General features: G+C 38.0%; 1 protein-coding gene across 1 annotated transcript in view; it reads left to right on the top strand.

Annotated features, from left to right (window-relative positions):
- LOC111159917 (phospholipid-transporting ATPase IB) overlaps positions 1–21,628 on the top strand; it is a 585,941-nt gene that overhangs the window by 151,189 nt on the left and 413,124 nt on the right. The window contains exons 7-14 of the mRNA XM_022522597.1: positions 235–308; positions 2,356–2,425; positions 3,880–4,007; positions 5,313–5,424; positions 9,785–9,950; positions 14,628–14,755; positions 15,597–15,674; positions 18,152–18,240. Of these exons, the coding sequence (XP_022378305.1) occupies positions 235–308; positions 2,356–2,425; positions 3,880–4,007; positions 5,313–5,424; positions 9,785–9,950; positions 14,628–14,755; positions 15,597–15,674; positions 18,152–18,240 (845 nt within the window). The remainder of the gene's footprint in view (positions 1–234; positions 309–2,355; positions 2,426–3,879; positions 4,008–5,312; positions 5,425–9,784; positions 9,951–14,627; positions 14,756–15,596; positions 15,675–18,151; positions 18,241–21,628) is intronic.

Here is a 21,628-nt window from a genome sequence, read left to right as displayed (position 1 = left end):
TTCTGTTTTTGTTTTTTTTTTTTCATTCATCGTCACTGCTGAAAGGCAATATTACCATTTGTATTGAAAAATTTTTGTTCTGTTCTTTTCAAGGAAAATAATTTGGGTTCTGTCTTAAGCTTTCTGGCATAATTAATTATATAGTAATTTTTCCTTCAAATATTTAACCAACTTAAAGACTGTTTGTGCTTTCCTGTCTTTCATGCTTCTCTGTCCTTGTCCCTGGTTTTCTAGGTGGCGGTGGGAGACATTGTGAAGGTCGTCAATGGGCAGTACCTCCCAGCAGACACGGCCCTGCTGTCCTCCAGGTCAGGTGTGCAAGCGGGCACATCGTTTCAAATAAACGTGAACAATAAAACATTAAGTGGTGACTACAGGAATCACAAGCCAGCCTTTCCCTTCCACCCCTGGAGGCAATAGCCTTTTCTCTTTGGCCTCTTCTTCAGTTACTTGTTATTTTCCTTCTTTTGTTCCTACCTTAATCCTAAATTTCCTTTCTCCCATTCATCCCCTTGTACTTCTGTAGAAGTCTTTCAGATGTATCGATTCATTTTACTTTCATAGCCATTCTGGGCTATTCCACATTCATAGGAGGCGCTCCAGAGCAGTGGAGTGATTCCGTCAGTATCACGCAGACTATAAGGCTTGAGAACCAGTCTCCTGTGGGTCTAGCCAGGAGTCTTTCCCTGGGGCCAGGGCCTCCTTTACGAGCCGCTCAGAGATCCAGGCCATGTTCACAGCAGAGACATGACCTGTGGTTGGTGTTGCCCCTTATCCATCCACGCTGTGTCCCCTTTCTGACCAAGTGCATGGCCATGCTCTCCAGGCAGTTCCATGCTGGCAGTGTATCACTAATCACTAACTGACATGAATAATGGACGATGAAGTCCTTGACTTTTCCTTGGCTTGATACATGAAAGTATACATCAAAGATGGAGTGCTACAATTAGGATATGAATAAATTCTTTTCTTGCGTTTCAAGTTTAATTCTATGATAAGACTCAAACTTCCTATGTTATTGTGCTGCAGGGAATCCTAGATGCTCGCGTTGTTGGCATTTTCTTTGAATGCAGACAGTGTTTATTTTATTGGATTTGATCATACATTGGATTCTAAGCATTAGCATTGAATTTTCTGCTCAAGATAAAAGGTTTAAAAATGGGATCCCGGGCCCATAGAGAAGGAAGAGCACCATATGCATAGGGCAGGACTCGTGTTTGTCCCTATTGATTGGTAACAAGAGAAATAGTGAAATGTGGATCACTTGACGGTTTGGGGTATGCGTTTTCACTGTAACCCTCGGAAAACATGGTTTTAATATGAGATGGTTTGTTTGAGCTGACATGTTTCTAGGGTGCTCATTACTGTTTGAGTCTGTACATTCTGCTCATTTATAACTGAGTACATTATCCCATTTAATCTTTCCCCAAACCCTTGGTATCCCTGCTTCTTTATGCATGAGAAATCAGAAACGGATGAAACAACTTCCAAGTCCACACAGCCCAGAAGGGGAGCAATAGGAGATTTTAACTTAGCCAGTGGGTCGCAGACTCCATTCTTTTGACCCACTAATTGTGAATAGAAATAGGAACACAGTATCTGCCAGGCTTATTGTATTTTCTTTTTAAGATTTTACTTATTTATTTGAGGGAGAAAGAGAAAGCATAAGCAGGAGGAGGGGCAGAGGGAGAGGGAGAAGCAGGTTCCCTGCTGACCAGGGATCCTGACATAAGACTCCATCCCAGGACTCTGGAATCATGACCTGACCTGAAGGCAGACACTTAACCCACTGGGCCTCCCAGCCGCCCCTGCCATGCTTATTGTTATTCTTTAAGTGTTCTGTCCTTAAAACTGGGTGTTTTGATTAAAAAGTTACCTGTTGACATAGCAAAAGGTACAGGGAAGGAAAGGCTTGCCAAGCCTGTGTCTTGATTGCTGAATTCTGGTTGTGATGCTCTTCCACAGTTGTGTTTGTACTGGCTGTGTCTAGGGTGGGTCTTTTGGTCAGGAGCAGGCCGAGTCTCAGACTTGAGTCATCCAAGCACAGTGGTGGGGTCTTAGCTGGAACATGTTGTGTTTCCCTTAACCCACCAGTCCTCTTCTCATTCTTCTTCAGTTATCTCTGCTACTTAAGGTAAATCATCCATTATGTGGGGCCCATAAGGGTGGATCATTGGGCAAACAACTTTGTGTTGGTGTTGAGCCTCAAGGCGGAGTGTCTTTCTGGACAATTACTATGAGAGTGGTTGAAGGGCCAGTCAGCAGACACCGTTTCCATGGTACAGACTTTATGAGCTGTGAATTTGTGGAGGGGATCTCACTAAACTTTGGCTTTTTAAATTTCTCTCTCTGTAGTGAACCTCAGGCAATGTGTTACGTCGAAACAGCTAATCTAGATGGGGAGACAAACCTTAAAATACGTCAGGTAAAGTAATCTTTTATGACCTGTGTTGTTAAGGATACCCAAATTGCAAATTTGGTCCACTGTACTAGTCAGTATATTTTCTAGAGAAAAATGCCCTGCTCGAAAGGGTTCTGCCTTAACCCTAATGGAACCCATGGGAAGAACATGGTTTTTTATAATGAAGGGAGGCCCTTGAGAGAGATAGCAGCATTAGAAAAAGTGAGCTTCATCCAAGTATGGGTCATGAAAGGTATCTTGCCTTAATTTATGTCTGAGCTCTATGTCTGTTAGTGTAGGTGGAAAGAGATCCTGTCAGCTGAGGTTGAGCTGTGTGGTGGAAAGGGCGTCATCTCTATGGAGAGACAAAATAGACAAGCTCTGGGTACCTTACTTTACATAGTAGTTTTAACTGAGACTTTAATTCTAGAAAGTAATATATTAGATGCAAAACTTTTATGCCTTAAAGCTGTTTTTACATATATTTTATTTTAAGATTTTATTTATTTATTAGAGAGAGATCACAAGTAGACAGAGAGGCAGGCAGGACGTAGGGGAAGCAGGCTCCCCACTGAGCAGAGAACCCGATATGGGACTTGCTTCCCAGGACCCTGAGATCATGACCTGAGATGAAGGCAGAGGCTTAACCCACTGAGCTACCCAGGCACCCCCTTACCATATATTTTAATTCTAGAATGGAAAATGGTCTTTACTGTAACACAAATTTTAAGCATTTGATGCTCAAATTTTCTGTTGAATGAAATTGAATTTGATTAATTCTGTCTACCTGTCTTTCTTTTCTACCATAGATGTTTGATTTTGGTGGGGTTTTTGTTTTGTCTTTTGCTTTTAAAGAAGAGTTGCTGAGTACTAGATGTAATACTACTATAACATTATATTAAAAGAATGCTTTATTCTGTTTTTATGACTTGTATTAAAGGAGAGTTAATGAAGTGTTGTCTGCAAGGGGCTTGAGTATGTGGTTTCTTGAACATGGATTTTCCTAGCAAGATGGGAGAATCTTTTTTTTTTTTTTTTTTTAAGAATGACATATTTATTTATTTATTTGACAGACAGATCACAAGTAGTCAGAGAGGCAGGTAGAGAGAGAGAGAGAGGAGGAAGCAGGCTCCCTGCTGAGCAGAGAAGCCCCATGCGGGGCTCCATCCCAGGACCCTGAGACCATGACCTGAGCTGGAGGCAGAGGCTTTAACCCACTGAGCCACCCAGGCTCCCCACGATGGGAGAATCTTAACTTTGCACTTCACTCTATTCTTTGGAAACTTTTGCATTAGGTTGCTATGACACAGTCTGCCTGGAAGTCTATCTTGAAGGGCTGGTAGCTTGATTCATTAGCCTCCCCACCACTCTGTTTTAGAAGATCCATTATTTCCTTTGGATTAACAATGGGGATGCTGAATGTTGTCCCCAAACCCGGAAGATTGTATTCAGTTTCCTCTTTTGGTTTAACATTTTAGGGTCTGAGTCACACTGCCGACATGCAAACAAGGGAAGTATTGATGAAATTATCTGGAACTATAGAATGTGAGGGACCCAACCGCCATCTCTATGACTTCACTGGAAACTTGCACATAGATGGAAAAAGGTATCACTTTTGCTTTTCTTAGTTTTTATTTTATTTTTTTGTTCTTAATTGGGACTAAGAATTACTGCAATTGGTAAAATATTAGCTTGTTTTTTTGGCTTTAAAATACTTTAAAACTGTGAGATTTCTTACATTTAGTTTAGATATGAGAGACTGAGATTTTCCTGAAGCACAATTTCAGTCATATAAACCTTCCTTCCCTTAAATTTAAGGAAAGAACTTATTTTTGTCAAGAAAACAGCCCCAGGGTCTGAAATGAGATTAAAGGCACTGGCTGTTTTTCTGTGTGTCTTACCTACCAGGAAGTAGAGGTGGTTTGGGCTGCATAAAATTGTCCAGAAAAGCATAAGAGAAGCATATCAGGTGTAGGAGATCTAATCTATTTATTAGAGAAACATCTTTTTTTTTTTTTTTTTACTAACATTCTTCTAAGTAGCATTTGTTTTTATAAAGTTGAATGGAAGAAACAGTAATTACTCTTCCTTTGGAATATTCACTGCCCTGTTGTCTATATTCCATTGTCTTTGTCCTCTTGGCATTTGTTTGAGTGTTGGAGAGTCATTTTTGTCATTCTGTTGGGGTGCAGTTCTCCCTTCTACCCGTCTTTAATCTGCATGCTCCTTATGGATGCTTCCCATCTTTGTATTTTGAACAGACACAAAGGGCAGGACCTAACCGTGGGAATCAACCCAAAATAACTATGACAGCTGCAACTGCTTTCTTGGTTTTCCTTTAGCATGCAGAGCCATTCAGTAGGCTCACCATTTTGAATTTCTACATTACCACTCAGCCTTTTATTTAACCATTAAGTCATCCTTGACAAATTTTGATATTCTAGATTTAGAGTCTATAAAATAAACTGGGTTTCCTCATGAATAAGCTTCTGGTTATTTTAGCAATTTTCTTTTTGGGTGTGGAGTTTTATACCCGGGTTTTAAGAGAACTACAATTCCCTCTAACATTTTATAAGAAAAATTATATATAAATATATATACACACCCCCACATACATATACATACATATGCAGGTATGTGTATATATATATATATTTTTTTCTCTTGTAGTGATGAATGGATAGGATGAAACATTTTTGTGGGTCTTTTTCTTTTCTTTCTTTCTTTCTTTTTTTTTGTAGATGAAGGGAGTGGTAACCTTTATTGCCCCTCTGTCTCAGTGAAATAGTTCAAATCTGACTAAAAGAAACTACTGAATTAATTAATTAATTGTGGGTTTATGTTTAAGGGGGAAAGCTCATGCTCATTTGTCAAACTATCATTAAATATAAATGTTGTTTCTTATTTTTAGCCCTGTTTCCCTTGGGCCTGACCAGATCTTATTAAGAGGTACACAGCTTAGAAATACTCAGTGGGTCTTTGGCATAGTTGTTTATACTGGACACGACACCAAACTCATGCAGGTAAAACATTTCTATGCTGAAAAACAATGCTGATTTCAGTCTTTGCTTTTTCTGTCCATTTTTACGAAGTAGAGAGTGCAAATGCAGATGTTGCATTTAGGGGGCTCAAATATGTCTGTGAACCTAAATTTAGAAAGGAAGTACATTTTATTTCTTGTTCCTTGGGTACTTTTTCTGGGATTTCCATTATTCTATCAGATATTTGTGACTTCGTACTTGAAATACCAATGGTCTTTGTTTTTACCGGATTTAGGGGGACAGTCAATTCTAACTTATTTTATCTTCTGGACTTAAGCAGAGATTCATTCTAACTTCCTTATATCTCTACTTCTCTTCCTCACCCCACAAATTAGGATTTAATAGTAAATTGTCCTTTTAATTGAATCCTTGACAATTTAAAATCAGTTATTTTTGTACTAATATTTATTCTTCATACACCAAAAAATTAAGTTAAAATGATTTTGCTCTTCCTCCCTGTTAATGATTTTCAAAATATTTGTGAATTTACAGCTGCCCACATTTGTATTATGATGTATTTGGCCAGACAGCTTTTGAAATTCTGTATAAATCAGTGTCCCAATGTGTCATTTCTTCTATTTCTTTGATATCTTTTGGATCTTATTTTGCTAATGGTTGCTGTTCATGAGAATCAGTTTTTCAGCTTGTCTGCTCTTTTGTATCACTTCCAAAGCATGTGTTTGACTGTATTTCGTAGTTCAAAACTATTTAGTGACCACCATGCACCAAGTCTTGAAGTAGGCCGTGTGGACACAATAGTGAAATGCCAAGCTCACCCTCTAGAAGCTGCACAGACTAAGGAGTAAGATGGAATTACCGGGTAGAATGAGAGTAGCCGCAGTTTGTGTCATTACAAAGGGCCTTGGGTGTCTACAGAAAGGCCAGGCAACCCAGGATTAGAGCCATTATTTGACTAGATACAAGAAACCCATTTTAGTTGGGGAGAGTTGGGGGGCGGGGATCTTGTGTTGGTCCACTGTTTGAGGTCAAGTGATGGAGGAGGAGAGCGTTAAATGTTGATTAGAACAGATGAGGTGATAGATCCCATGTCTACCCCAGCTGGGAGATACAATGGAGATGGGGTGGCAGGGAGTGGGGGAGACAATGAACTAAGAAGGCTTCAGAGGCTCAACAGGCTGATCAGTGTGTAGGGTACTTGTCTTGGAGTTTCTGGGGTGGAGAGACCAGGGAGTGAGCCAGAGGAGTAGGGAGCTAATGGTAAAGCTGTGGGAGGCCATTTGAGGACTGAGAGATAATACATCTGGTGTTCTGTGCTCTGATTTTTAAAGTCATGATAATGGCAGGGCTGGGGCCAAGATGGATATCATAAGCCAACCACTCACCTTTGAGAGTGAGGGACGTGGCTGAGAGGTTAGTGGGTTTGTTGAGCAAGAGGCAGAAGGCAGTGTAGCCAAATGGCATGAGCTTCCCGAGTGAGTGTTTTAACATGGCATTTGAGGCAGAAAGCGTCAGAAGTACTGTTGGCTTCAGATTCCAAGGCTCGTGAGTCTTCACTGGAGGACTTTGCTTGAGGGGCTTCAGGGAAGGATGACCTCAGCTGGGTAAAAAAAGCTCCCAAAGGAGGATGAGGACATGGAGAAGTTTTGGTCCTGGGACGAGAGGGTGTGTTGGGATGGCTGCAGGGAGTGTGTGCATGGGGGTGGGAGACCTCTCTTTGAGAGAACAAATGTTGGTGAATGCTGAGGCCCTCTTGGATGGATCAAGATTATTCATTGTGTCTGAGATGCATTTCATCTGTCCTTCCTGCTAGGTCCTCACTGGTTCAGAACTGACTAGAAAGTTCAAAGTTTGTTGGTTCTAAGCAGCCTGTATGTGGAGACTTTACCTTGATGAATGGTTTAGTGCTCTACCACCTACTAAGTATCCTCTGACTTCCTAGTCCAGTCCCAGCAGCCACACCCAACACTTGGAGCTCTACTAACCGCAGATCACTTCTGCTTTTATGATGAAGAGACAGAGATGACAAAGACTTCAGGAAGCTCAAATTTAGGTGGGGTGCCAACACCTGTTTTTAGATTGTGCATATTATAAATTTAACCACTCTCCAAGATTCCTGGTATACCAGTTGTTTTTTTCAGGGTGATATTGGTAGTACAGCTTTGTAGCTAAGGTGTAAGAGGTAATCAAGTGATACCCCAAAATGATCCCATCATCTTTTCAGTTAGCAAGGTGTGCACAAAGCTGCCTCGTGACGTTTGCTCTTGTGAGTGAGATAGGCACTTCTCCTTGTACCTACGTGTGATAGGCCTGTGCAAGGCTTATTATGTGTTGACTATTCTAGTACAGAATGATGGAAAGACCCAGAAACATCTGCACTAGACTTGCTGTGTCTTTAGGACTGAAACAACAAGTAAAAATAATGAGCTTTCAAGAGGAATGTAATATAACACTTACAGCTGGAAGTCATCTTGTTTGTGAAATAACATTTTTTGTCTGGGCTTGTGCTGCTTGACCACAGAGGGGAAGCACAATTGCTTTAGGGTTCTTCTACTTTTTTGTTTGTTCTGTAAACTCATACCTCGGTGTCTTCCCTTCAGAGTTTCCTTGTTTTAAGTTCAGTATAGTTACATGCAGAAATATTTTCAATATTGTTTCTATTGGTTGAAGGGGAAAGAGGTATTGTCACTTTAATTACAGCAAATACTTAGTGCCAACATGCATTATTCTAAGCGATTTGCATGTATTAACTCATTTATTCCTCATAATGGCCCTATGAGGAAGATACTATTATTGTGCCCATTTTCTAGATGAGGACAATGAGACCCAGTGTCTAAGTAGTTACCGAAGTTATACACCCACTCAGAAAGAGAGATATTTAGGATTCAGACCTAGGCAGTTTGGCTCCTGTCATATCCTTAATTTTTTAAAATTTAATTTTTTTTTAATAAGTGAGAGAAAGTTTGGTGAGGTTGGGGGAAGCAGAGGGAGAGGGACAAGCAAACCCCATGCTGAGCGTGGAGCCTGACATAGGGTTTGATCCTGGGATGCTGAGATCATGACCGGAGCCAAAACCAAGAGTCAGACCCTCAACTGACTGAGCCATCCAGCTGCCCCAGTCATATCCTTAATCTAATCACATAGTCAAAACCCCATTTATCACATAAAATAATGTATTTACAGGCAGGGTCCAGGTATCAGAGCATGGATGTCATTGGCGGAGCCATTATTTTTCCAGCCACAATTACAGTCAGAACATTTTTAGTAAATTAGCTTCAGGTGCTTAATTGTCTAGTGCAAATAGTTCTATTGACTTTTCTAGTGCTGAGAGAATATAGTTCCAAAATTTTCACCTATGTGTGGGAGTCCTTGAATATGGCTTTAACGAATCTTTCTGAACTCACTTGCCAATACTGGCTTCTGTTGGAGCTGGGATGGCTTCCCCACCTGCAGTGAGAAGTCAGACCATGCATGTTTGTAGATGGCTAGGCTGTTTTCCGCTTTTGTTTTACTTTCCTGTCTACATTCTGTTTATGACTCAAGACTGCATTCAGATTTCTCACGGCCACTAGAGCTTTCCTGACCTTCCTGCTTGTTTTTTGTTCAGTTTTCCAAATGAACTCTGTCCATTCATTTATTTTGATACCTATTGATGTCAACACCTATTTTGCATTTTGGATGTGTATGTGTCTGTGTATGTCTTTTTTTCCTCAATTTTCAGGGGAAAATAAATACTTCAAAAATAGTTCTTTGTGTATTAATTATAGAGCTCTATTATTTGAAGATTCAGTCTAGATTTTTATGGTACAGAATCTTTAAGGTTCTCTTAAATTAATGACGTCCTGATTTCTTTTTTTTTATTTATTTTTTTATTTTTTTTTATTTTTTATAAACATATAATATATTTTTATCCCCAGGGGTACAGGTCTGTGAATCGCCAGGTTTACACACTTCACAGCACTCACCATAGCACATACCCTCCCCAATGTCCATAATCCCACCCCCCCAACCCCCCTCCCCCCATTAACCCTCAGTTTGTTTTGTGAGATTAAGAGTCACTTATGGTTTGTCTCCCTCCCAATCCTGATTTCTTTTAAACTGATTTTAAGTGATTTAGAACTTTTTTCTAAGATTGCAAAAGTAGCTAATTTTATACTAAAATGTAATCATAAGTACAGATTGAATCATGAGGAGTCAAAATGTGTTCTTTATTTGAAACTAGCTCTTGATTCAGGAGTATGGCACACTTACTACTTTAATTGGTTATTTGGCAAAAATACAGTCTTTATTTGTTGAATTTGGTTAACTTACCTCCTTTTCTCCCCACTCCTTAACCCCAAGCCTGTTCTGTGACTCTTATTCATTTCTCAATGCTGTTGTACAGAATTCCACAAAAGCACCCCTCAAAAGATCGAATGTTGAGAAAGTGACGAATGTGCAGATCCTGGTGTTGTTTGGCATCCTCTTGGTCATGGCCTTGGTGAGCTCGGTGGGGGCCCTGTACTGGAATGGGTCTCAAGGTGGAAAGAACTGGTACATCAAGAAGATGGGTAAGTGTCAGGAGGGAGTGCTTGTTGAAGTAGGATGAAACTACTTTGGAAAACCCTTCCAAGTGTGGTTTATGTGTGGTGTCCATGCCATCCTTCATTCTTTTGGCTACTCTATAAAAGGCCAGCCTTCTTGAAAGATTAGGAGTCATGTGATGAAATGAAGATGGACACAAGTGGGGATTGTTTTATATTCAAATGATTGTAACTCTTTTTTGAGTTATTTTCTTAGTAGTTGCTCTAGGAATTATAATAAATGTCTTAGAGAATCAGCATTTGGTTCAGATTAATACTGACTTAATTCCAGTAAAATATAGAAATTTTACTCCAGTATAGATTCTTGCCCTGCCTTGTGCTATTATCATATATATTACATCTGTGTTATCAACCTAACAATCTAGTGTTAAAATTGTTACTTTATATTATCCAATGTCGATTAAGCAAAAAGAAAATAAATGTACTTATAGAGTTGTTCTACATGAATCTACTTATTCACTATTTCTAGTGCTCTTCATTTCTTCCTGTAGGACTTAGTTACCAGCTTGTGTTATTTCTTTGCTTCTTGTAGCTTTATCTTCTCATTCCTTTGTGCTGACATACACATTACATCTGTGTGTAAGTCCAATGATACCCTTTTATAATCATTTTTGCCGTGCTTCTTTAAGTCCAAAAGAAAGGATAAAAAATATGTAATTGTCTTTTGTAAGTACCTGTGTTATTACCTTTACTGATATCCTTTATGTTTAATTCCTGTTTGGTATCATTTCCTTTCATCCTGGAGAATTTCTGTTAGTATTTCTGAATGTAAGGGAGATTGGATAGCAATAAGTTCTCTGTTTTTATCTTGAAATGTATTAATTTCTCCTTTGTTTCTGAAGCACAGTTTTGAAGATACAGGATTCTTGTAGAATTCTTGGTTGATATTCTTTTCCTTTCAGTACTTTGCCTATGCTATCCTACTCCCCTCTGGCCTCCATTGTACTGATGGGAAGTCAGCTATTAATCTTACCTTTTCTCTTATGTGTGAATCATTTTCTATTGTTGCTTTCAGAATTGTCCTTGGTTTTCAATAACTTTGAGTTTACTTTGTTTGGGAGTCTGTTGAGCTTTGTGGATGTGTACAGTAATATTTTTCATCAAGTTTGGGAAGTTTTCAGCTATCATTTATTCAAATATTGTTTCTGCCACATCTTCACTCCCTTCTCTTTCTGATAATTCCATTATGTGCATGTTGGTCCACATGATGTGACTTTAGGCTCTGTTAATTTTTCCTTGTTCTGCTTTCTTTTTGTTTTTGAGATTGGGTAATCTCTATTGATCTGTATTGAAGTTAGTCTGTTTCTCTCTTCTCCTAGCTCACATCTACTCTTCAGCTCCACTGGCAATTTTTTTCATTTCAGTTATCATACTTTTCAGTTTAAGGATTTCCATTTGGTTCTCTATTTTATCTCAATGTTCTCTGATCAAACAGTTATTGTCATACTTTCTTTTATTTTTTTTAACAGTTTCTTTTAGTTCTTTAAATATACTTTTAACAGCTTCTTTGAAGTTTTAAGTCCATTATTTGAGTCCCCCTCAAAGGCATTTTCTATCGCTTTTTTCCTATTTCTTTGTATGTTTCATATTTTTTTGTTGGTGAAAATGGGCGCTTTAGGTAATATGCTGTGGCGATTCTGGATTCTGTTTCCTCTTTGTCCTGGGGCTTGTTGCTGTTTTTTTTCTTTTTTCTGTTTTTGTTTTTGTTTTTTAAATCTGTTTAGTGACTTGCCTGGAAAAATTCTGTGAAGTCTGTTTTCTCCTGCAGTATACAGCCTCTGCTGTTACTGCTCAGCTTTAGTCCCATGTTTTGAGTTTTTAATGCTTTAAAAATATATAGTTTAATGTATATAGTGGTTTTTGTATATTCACAGATTTGTGGACATTTACCCCTTACCTAACTTTAGAACATTTTTCATCACCACAGAAAGAAAGCCAATCTTATTTAGCAATCACTCTTCTCCTTGTTTTTATTTTTAAGCCTGGATTCCTAGGGGTCAGCATAGCTTAGACATTAGCCAGTGATAGGTCAGAGGTTCTTTGACCTCTGGCTTGTGGAATGCCTTCAGGGGAATTTAAAGTCCACAACATTCAGTCAGGGCCTAGTAGCTCACAAGTACCCTCTCTGGTCCCTCCTGAGCAGATGCAGCCTTGTGCTTGGACATGACCTTCTGGGCCACCAGGATTCAGTGTGATCTTACCAAGGTTTCTTAGGCCATTCCTTTCCATAGGTATCCCTGTTTAATTTCTGACTAGTCTTCTGGTTTTTTTTCCCCTACGAGCATTGTGAGATATTTGTCTTCCTTAATTATTAGCCACTGGGATCTCTATTGTTTTTGACAGTGCCCTCAGCATGGCTTTTTTCATGCTGTGTTCCAAATAATGTCATCTTCCTCAGGCTGTTCCTGTCCTGACAACCTGCCTCACTCTTGAGTACCAGCCTGCCTCACCCTAGGATAGAATTTCTGCAAATGGAGCTGGGGGTGCGGGGGGTGGGGTGCAAGCTGCCAGTCCCAACCACCCACCCAGAACAGAATTTAAGCATCATGGTTCAAGGGGAAAGGAGAGGGAAGTAGCCTTTGACTTAAATGCCAAAGGTTTCCACTCAGATTAAATAGATTTTTTTTTTAATACATGCTTTTGAATTTTTTGTATGTGCTGTGAACAATTTCTAAGCACTTTAAATGCTTGCTTTTGATAATTCTGTTCAATTTTATTGCTCCCTTTTTTGGAGAGATCTGTCAATCTCCTTACACACCAATTCCAGAAAATAAAATTTAATGACAAAACACTCCCAAAAATTTCAATTTTAAAACTTTGGAATCTTTGCTTGAAGTTTGCTTGAAGTTTTTGTTATTCTTTTCTTTAAATATATTTTGATTGAACTGATCAAAACATTTTTTTCCTTTTCTAATTATCTTGTGCAGAGAAAAATCAAACACTTTTAAATGCCAAGGAGAACTATTATTGCCACTTTACAAATATGACTGGGACTCAAGTTGTAGGTTGGATCAAAACTCTTGGTTTTGGTTCTTAAAATTTGGATTTGGACCATGTTATGTGTCTAGCTTCCAATATAAAGACTGATACTTTGTGTACATATATATTTTCAAAATGTCATGATCTGAGTAAATAAACAGCATTGACACAATCTTGGTGTACAGACTTTGTGGAAGCTGGCATTTAAATCGCCTAATGTCAAACTCCAATACTAGCTGCATGATTTATGGTGGAAGAACAGTCTTTGTGTCCCACCCATAATGCTGTCTGCTTTGTTTTCTTATGGAAAAGTTGGAGTAGCTCTGTTAAAGCCATCAGACTTCACATTTGCATCGTCACTGTTGGAGCTTTGACTTACTTCAGTTTCTATCAGATTCTGTCCTTGGTCATCTCCACTTGATTGTTTTTGTTTGTCTGAATGAACTTCTATACACAGGTTCTTCCCTGAATGTGCTCTGCTTGTAGATAATAGATATGATCATTCAAAGCTGTTTTTGGCCTGGATTCAAACCTGACATCTTAAATTTCTTAATACATAATTCTAATTGACAGATATTTATTCTTAAGCAGATTATACCTCAGGAACATTTGTTAACTATTGGTACTTGGAGATGCTATTTAATAACTACTTCATTCAAAAGAAGGTTGCAACATGTCAGAAAGAAATGAAGCAATTGGCAGGAAAAACAGAAGCCTTGGTAGGTGAGAAGAAAATGAAGGGATGGTAGGAAGGTGAAACTACTGACCAGCTCGTGCCTACTCCCTTTATCCTTTACCAGCCTCTTATCCTGCCATCACAGCTCTCCACTAGAACTCACAGGCTGAGTCAAACCACAACCATTTGACTAATTTCCTGGGGGAAAAACTCAACTGTGGTTTGAAGTCCTTACAAGTTACTAATCTCCAATCCCAGCCTTTTGTTGTCTTGAAATACCAGTTCCCCTCAAGAGGCATCTTTAATACCAGTCAAACCCTTAGCCTGCTGCAACAACCCTCCCTCACCTCTTGCCAAGTTAAGCTCTTACTACTCTTTCCTTCAACCAGGGTGTCATGGTCATCAGAAGAAGAACTTTTGTCTTTTGATACAGACCTTGTACCTCTTTTCTCTCTCTTGGTTCCTCTTCCTGTCTAAGCTGACCCTACTTCTGCTTTGGAGTCTGTCCCCTAGGGGTCTTGATCCATCATTAGGGGTCCCCTTCTGTTAAGATTTTCTTCTGTTATCTTCAATAAATAGCTCCAGCCTTCCTGCTTCCCTCTCTTTGCCTGCTACCATTGACACTTTCTGCATCTTACAAACTCTTTGGCATATCCCTTACAGACGTTTGACATGCCTATCTTCTTTTCTGCGTCCTTTTTAGTTAGCTGTTTGCTCTCTTTCTGGCAAAACTTGAGTAAAGCCTCTCTTCTTCTGATGGCCTTTGGTGACCATGCCTTCCCATTAAAATAAACCTTTCTTCCTGGTTTCAGCAATGTCCTATGAACTCCTTCTCAGTAGATGTATGCTGCTGCATGCTCAGGAAGGGACATGCTCGCTCCTGCTCACCTCTGGCGAACACCTTTTAGAAAAAGTCCACAATAATAGAGTAAAAGGAAACTGACTGAGAGAAACTAAAGTGATAAAGGTACTCTGGTTTTTGTCCACAGACACAACCTCGGATAATTTTGGATATAACTTGTTGACATTCATCATCTTATACAACAATCTTATTCCCATCAGTCTGTTGGTGACCCTCGAGGTTGTGAAATACACTCAAGCCCTTTTTATAAACTGGGTGAGTATCACAGCTGAGCCCAAAACTGTGCTGCTGGAGCAATGTCAGCCACTATTTTCTCTCAGAGCATCAGTCCTTCACCTGAGCCTCCAGGAAAGGACAAAAATAGTTCATTTAGGATTGGGTCTGGGACTTAAACTGGCCAGAGAACTGGCAAGGCTGTCCCTGAGCTGGTGATGGCAAAGAATGGTTACCTGACACCTCAGCTTCCTGTCTATGAAACAGGAGGACATTGGTGCCTATTTATTCAAGGGGTTCTTGTGAGGATTAGGTGAGATCATTGAGGCAGAGTGCTTAGCAGGTGTATGGCTTCTGGTGAGTGGGCACGAAATGGCTGCAAATGCCACTCCTGCTTTTACAGTCTCATTAGTGCTGCATGAAAGATCTCACAGGTGTGTCTAGTTCAGTGTGCATATATGTCAAAGGTCATGGGGGCCCTAAACTTGGATTCTGTTGCAAGAGTGGAGGTGGAATTTTAAAGGAATTGCTATGCCATGAAGCACTGGACTTCAGCAGCCAGTATTTGTAGACAGGGTACTTTCATGTGCATTTTTATTTGATCTTTGCAACAATCCCATGAAGGAGGTATTGGCTGAGCTCAGAAGTCTGGGTTAGTCTAGGTCATGCAATGCTCATCTCGAAACTAAGTCTTTTGTCTATAAATCGCATGTTTTCTTCTTCTAGCACAGTGTTTCTCTATAATAATAGCTACTGTACTTTTACCCTCAAATTAATGTTGAGCGCTAATATTATCTGTTGTAGCTTCTTTTCTGCACTAGTCTAAATGAAGGAATAATGGTATATATTTTCTGAAGCATCCTCCACCCCTTCTCTCTCTCAGGACACAGACATGTATTATTTAGGAAATGACACTCCTGCGATGGCCAGAACCTCAAACCTTAATGAAGAGCTTGGGCAGGTGAGACCCTCTTTGGAAACTTTGGTAGTGGTGACTCTAGTATCAGGGGAGACAAGTGCTAGAACCACAAGAGATTTTGGAAAAATAGTTCTTTGTGAATGTGGTTATGATGTCTGAAGTGCTATACATATAGCATTTAAAAGTATTGTGAAATAGAAACGTTCGTTGGCTTTGACCTGCTTTCTGAGACATCAGTGTATTTTATTATCTCGAAGGTACCTGCAAAAAAAAATTACAAAAAATAAAGTGTAACATTACTTTGGACATTAGAATTTTTCATCAGAATAAATGATGGGGAAACCAGTGGTTCGGATATGAAGGTATTGGGTATTCTTACAAAACATGACAGAGCTGATTTGAAGGGCATAAATCTATTAAATTTCTCACATGTTTAAGATTTGGTTTCTGGAACATTCCAGGGAATGAGTTTCTTTTTTTGCCATCATCCTTGAAACTCCTGTTACATTTAATGAGTTGTGTTTTGCATTATATTTTCATCTTATATTGAAATTACAGTAAGGAATACCTTCTTTGAATGCACTGCTATTAAAGATTATAATTTCATTTTATACAACTTATTTAAACCTCCCAACAGCCCTAGGGGGTGGGTGCTATATATGTCAGACTAAATTTGCCTCCTCTTTGAACCCTTTTACAGTTTTTTAGGTAAAGTTAATTTATCTTTCTTCTATGTCTCCATAATAGTCTCTCCAATTATGAATACAGTAAAGTGAGAGACATAATAGTGATGTGGTGTCTGTTTCCATCTTGAGCCTTTTGAGCCCATTTGAGGGTGTGGATGTGCCTGGGGTGAGGTCTTTTGTTGTCTTGGTCAGTCTAGCATAGTGCTCAGTATCCCATTGTTCTCAGGACCCATTAAACTGGATCCCAGTATTCAAAGGTTTAAAAGTGCTCAAGTTGTACCCAGGATAATAATTAATCTTAGTTGGGAATATGGGAACGGTTTGCTTGCTCAAACGTTTTGAGTTGCAACTTAAGGATAAGTTAAAATTCAATAGGAGAGTGAGAGCAAATCTGGATAATTCCTTATTAGAAGATTTTCATTTTTTAAAACATTTTCATATAATCTTTTTTATTTTTTATAAAAGGGGCAGAAGGAAACACATTATTGGAAGGCTGATTCTACTGAATTTTTTATACCCCTAGACTTACTGCAAAAGATTTTATAAAAATCTTTTATAAAAACTTATTTATAGTTGGAGCATTAATACCCATATCTTACTATTTTTTAAAATTTCTATATAATATTTGACTTCTTTAGGAATGTTGATAATTTTCTTCTACTTGACGGCCCTTTGATTTCTTTCAAGATAATTCATAGTGTATTTGCCTACTTTGTATCATTAAGAAAAAGTACAGAATAAATAATTCACAGTATTAATCCCTCTTCCACAAAATAGTAAAGCATGGCTTCCCCTTGCAGTCCCCGGAGTAATGTCCAGCATCCAGCAGCAATCATGGCCGGAGAAACTAGAATTTTTACTGGAGACAGTTCTTTGGTTACTCTCCCTTCACCAATCTATGATATGATTTTCCAGGATGTTCCACATAAAATTGATGTTCCATATCTTCTGGCCAAACTCTTTTTTTCATAGATGTGGACATTGGGGCCATGAAGGATGAGGCAACTTTTCTAGACTCCATATGTCTAGTTAGTATCCAGAGCCCGAACTGGGCTACTGTCCTCTTGTGATCTTGAACTCCTTTCCTTCTTGCCCATCACATGATCCACTGGAGAGAATGCAGTTCACACAGCATATATGCATTTGGAGTTCATCTCTTTTTCATTCAGTTAATTATGTCAAAATGGTTGGCTTGTTGACCTCTAGGAATTTTCTCTTTTCACCTTTGTATGTTGAGAGCTTGGTGTATTAAATCTGTAAAACTTTGTATCTCAAAACGTTATGTATAATCTATAGCACTCCTATGCCGCCTTCACTTAATCTTCATTGTTACTGTGATGGAGGAGCCTTCCTAATCCAACTAGGAATGGAGTGGTAAAAAAACATTTGAGGGTGGCCAAAGTTTGAGCTTGTTGTCTTGATACATTGAACGCTAGACTGGAGTGCTGTATGAGATCGTGGGAATAGCTTAGAGAGTGATCTGTGTCTTTGAGGTGTCTTGTGGCAGAACACAGTGCTTACGTGTATACATCGACATGGCTCCCCGGCTGTTACTCTAGCCTCCTTTGCACATTTCCGCACAATTTGATTCTAGGCTTGGTTAGTGGAAAAGGTTTTCAAGTGGCCAAAGCATTAAAATATATTACTTTTTATAATAATTTATAATTGTAACCTATATAATTATAAAATATATTTTACTGTAAGGAAATTTGCCTTTTAAAATTAATAGAGATTTTGAATATATTTCTATCTATATTTATAGAAGGAAAGACATTCTCTATTTCTGCATCTAACTACAGTGTTGATGTATGTTTCTTCCATCCTTTGATTTAGGTGAAATACCTATTTTCTGATAAAACTGGAACTCTCACATGCAATATCATGAACTTCAAGAAGTGTAGCATTGCTGGAGTAACCTATGGGTAAGTGTGTTTCTCACTTACTAAACATTTGATTCATATTCTTACAACAAAGAAGTTTAGTTTTAGCTGCTTAGCCAAATGCCTTCTTGACATGTTTGAAGGATATTTATAAGGGATTTAGATATGTAATTGCTACTGAATGTATTTAAAATTTAATGGGTCCCAACTTTGAACAGTTAACCAGTTTATTCTGCAAATATTTACCTAGTGAGAAATCCCTGGATTTAATGCTATACATTCAATTTTAAAACTTTAATTCTATAAATGTAAATTCTAGAATTTATAGTTATAATCTAATAATTATAAATATCTTACTCATATTTTTACTTGAATGCCTGTCTTTTTTTTTTTTATCAATCTTTAGTTGATATGTAACATTATTAGTTTCAGATGTACAACATAATGATTCAGTGTTGGTATATACTGCAAAATGTTCACCACTAGAGGTCTACTTACGACTGTCATCACATATGGTTAAGCAATTTATTTTTTCTTGTGATGCAAATTTTAAGGTCTATTCTTTTAGCAACTTTCAAATATGCAGTATAATATTTATTATAAACCATTATAATATATTATAAACAATTCCCATGACTTACTTATTTTAAGGGAACTTTGTACCTTTTGCCCCTTTCACCCATTTAGTCCCTCCCTACCCCCTGCCTCTGGCAACCACTAACTTTGTATCTATGCTCTGTATCTATGAGCTGCTGTGGCCTTTTTTTTTTTTTTTTTTGAGTGCACATTTAAGTAAGATTATATGGTGTTTGTCTTTCTGTGTCTGACCTATTTCAGTTAGCATAATACCCACAAGGTCTATCCATGTTGTCACAAATGGCAAGATTTCCTTTTTATGGCTGGATGATATTCTATTGTGTATATGTACCACATTTTCTTTATCCATTCATCTACTGAAAGACTGAGGTTTTTTCTATATCTTGACTATTGTCAGTAATGCTGCAGTGAACATGGGGTGCATATATCATTTTGAGTTAATATTTTCATTTTCTTTGGATAAATACCCAGAATTGGAATAGCTGGGTCATATGGTAGTTCTATTTTTAATTTTTTGAGGACCTCCATACAGTTTTCCATAGCAGCTGTACAAATTTACATTCCCACCAACAGCATACAAGAGTTCTACATCCTTGACAACATTTGTTATTTCTTCTAACCATTTTAACAGGTAGGAGGTGATATTTCGTTAGGGTTTTGATTTTCATTTCCCTGATGATTAGTGATGTTGGACACATCTCTATGTACCTGTTTGTCATCTATATGTCTTCTTTGGGAAAATGTTTACTCAGATCTGCCCACTTTTAATCAGATTGGCTTTTTTCCCCCCTATTTATATGTATCTATATATAGGATATTAAATTAACCCCTTACCAGGTATAAGATCCATAATTATTTTCTCCCATAGGTAAGTGGCCTTTTCATTTTGTTGATTTCCTTTGCTATACAGAAACTTTTTAGTTTGACGTAGTCCCACACTTGTTTATTTTTGCTTTTGCTGCCTTTGCTTTTGGTGTCAGATCAAAAAAATCATTATCAAGACCAGTGTCAAGGAACTTACTACGTATATTTTCTTCTAGGGTTTTTATGGTTTCAGGTCTAACATTCAAGTCTTTAGTCCATTTTGAGTTAATTTTTTTATATAGTATAAGATAGTGGTGCAGTTTGATTATTTTGCATGTAGCTGGCAAGTTTTCTCATTTATTGAAGAGATTGTCTCTTCCCCATTAAATATTCTTGGCACTTTAATCAGAAATTACCTGACCTTTAGTGTGTGGATTTTATTTTTTATGCCAATATGGTACTACTTTGATTAGTATAGTCTGAAATCAGACTGTGTGATGCCCCTCGCTTTGTTTTTGTTTCTCAAGATTCCTTTGGCAATCTGGGTCTTTGTAGTTCCATATAAATTAGAATTGTTTGTTCTATTTCTGTGAAAAATGCTGTTGGAATTTTGGCAGGGATTGGATTGACTGTAGATTGCTTTGGGTAGTATAGACATTTTGACAATACAAATTCTAGTCTACAAGCATGAGTATCTTTCCATTTATTTTATCTTCAGTTTCTTTCATGTCTCACAGTTTTCAGTATACAGTTTTTTCATCTCCTTGCTTAAATTGATTCCAAGGTATTTTTTTGGATGCAACTATAAATGGGATTTTTAAAATTTCTTTTATGATAGTTCATTATTAATGTATAGAAATACAACAGAACTTTCTGCATTGATTTTTATCCTACAGCTGTACTAAATTCATTTATTCTAAGAGTTATTTGTTTATTCTTTAGGGTTTTCTATATATAGTTTCATGTTATCTCTAAATAGTGACAGTTTTACTTATATCTGGTTTGGGAGGCTTTCATTTTTCTTGCCTGGTTGCTGTGGCTAGGACATCCAGTGCTGTGTTGAAAAAAAGTGGCAAAAGTGGGTACCTTTTTCTTCCCGATCTTAGAGGAAAAGCTTTTAGCTTTTCACTAATGACTATGTTGTTAGCTGTGGGCTTGTCATATATGGTCTTTATTACGTTGATATATATTCCCTCTATACCCACTTTGTTGAGAGTTTTTATCATAAATGGATGTTGAATTTTTGTCTAATGCTCTTTTTGCAGCTAGTGTAATGGTCATGTGATTTTTATCTTCCATTGTGTTAATGTGGTGTGTCATATTGATTGAGTGCAGATGTTGGACCATCCCTTATCCCTCGAATAAATCTCAGTGGAGCATGGTGTATGATTTTTTAAATGTATTGCTGAATTCACTTTGCTATTACTTTGCTGAGGATTTTTGCATTTGTGTTCATCAGGGGTATTGGCCTCTAAATTTCTTTTCTTTTGGTGCCCTTGTCTGATTTTTGTATCAGGGTAATGCTGACCTTGTAATACGAGTTTGGGTTTCTCTCCTGTTGTTGGGAAGACTTTGATAAGGATTGGTATTTTCATTGAATGTTTGGGAGAATTCACCAATGAAGCTGTCTGAACCTGACTTTTGATTGTTGGGAGGTTATTGATTACCGACTTAATCTCCTTATTAGTAATCAGTCTAAGATTTTCTGTTTTATCATGATTCGGTCTTCATCTGTTGTATGTTTCTAGGAATTTATCCATTTCTTTTTTTTTTTTTAAGATTTTTATTTATTTATTTGACAGCGAGAGAGATCACAAGTAGGCAAGGAGGCAGGCAGAGAGAGAGGAGGAAGCAGAGCTGAGCAGAGAGCCCAATGTGGGGCTTGATCCCAGGACTGTGAGCCAAAGACAGAGGCTTAAGTCATTGAGCTACCCAGGCACCCCGGAATTTATCCATTTCTTATAGGTTGTCCAATTTGTTGGTATATAATTATTCATAGTAGTGTCTTATGATCTGTTATATTTCTGTG

This window comes from Enhydra lutris, unplaced genomic scaffold, assembly GCF_002288905.1.
Source record: "Enhydra lutris kenyoni isolate GAN:26980312 unplaced genomic scaffold, ASM228890v2 scaffoldscaffold71, whole genome shotgun sequence".
In the NCBI taxonomy this organism is placed as follows: Eukaryota; Metazoa; Chordata; class Mammalia; order Carnivora; family Mustelidae; genus Enhydra; species Enhydra lutris.
Note: the sequence above shows the minus strand (reverse complement) of the source record. Positions and strands in the feature narration are given on the sequence as shown.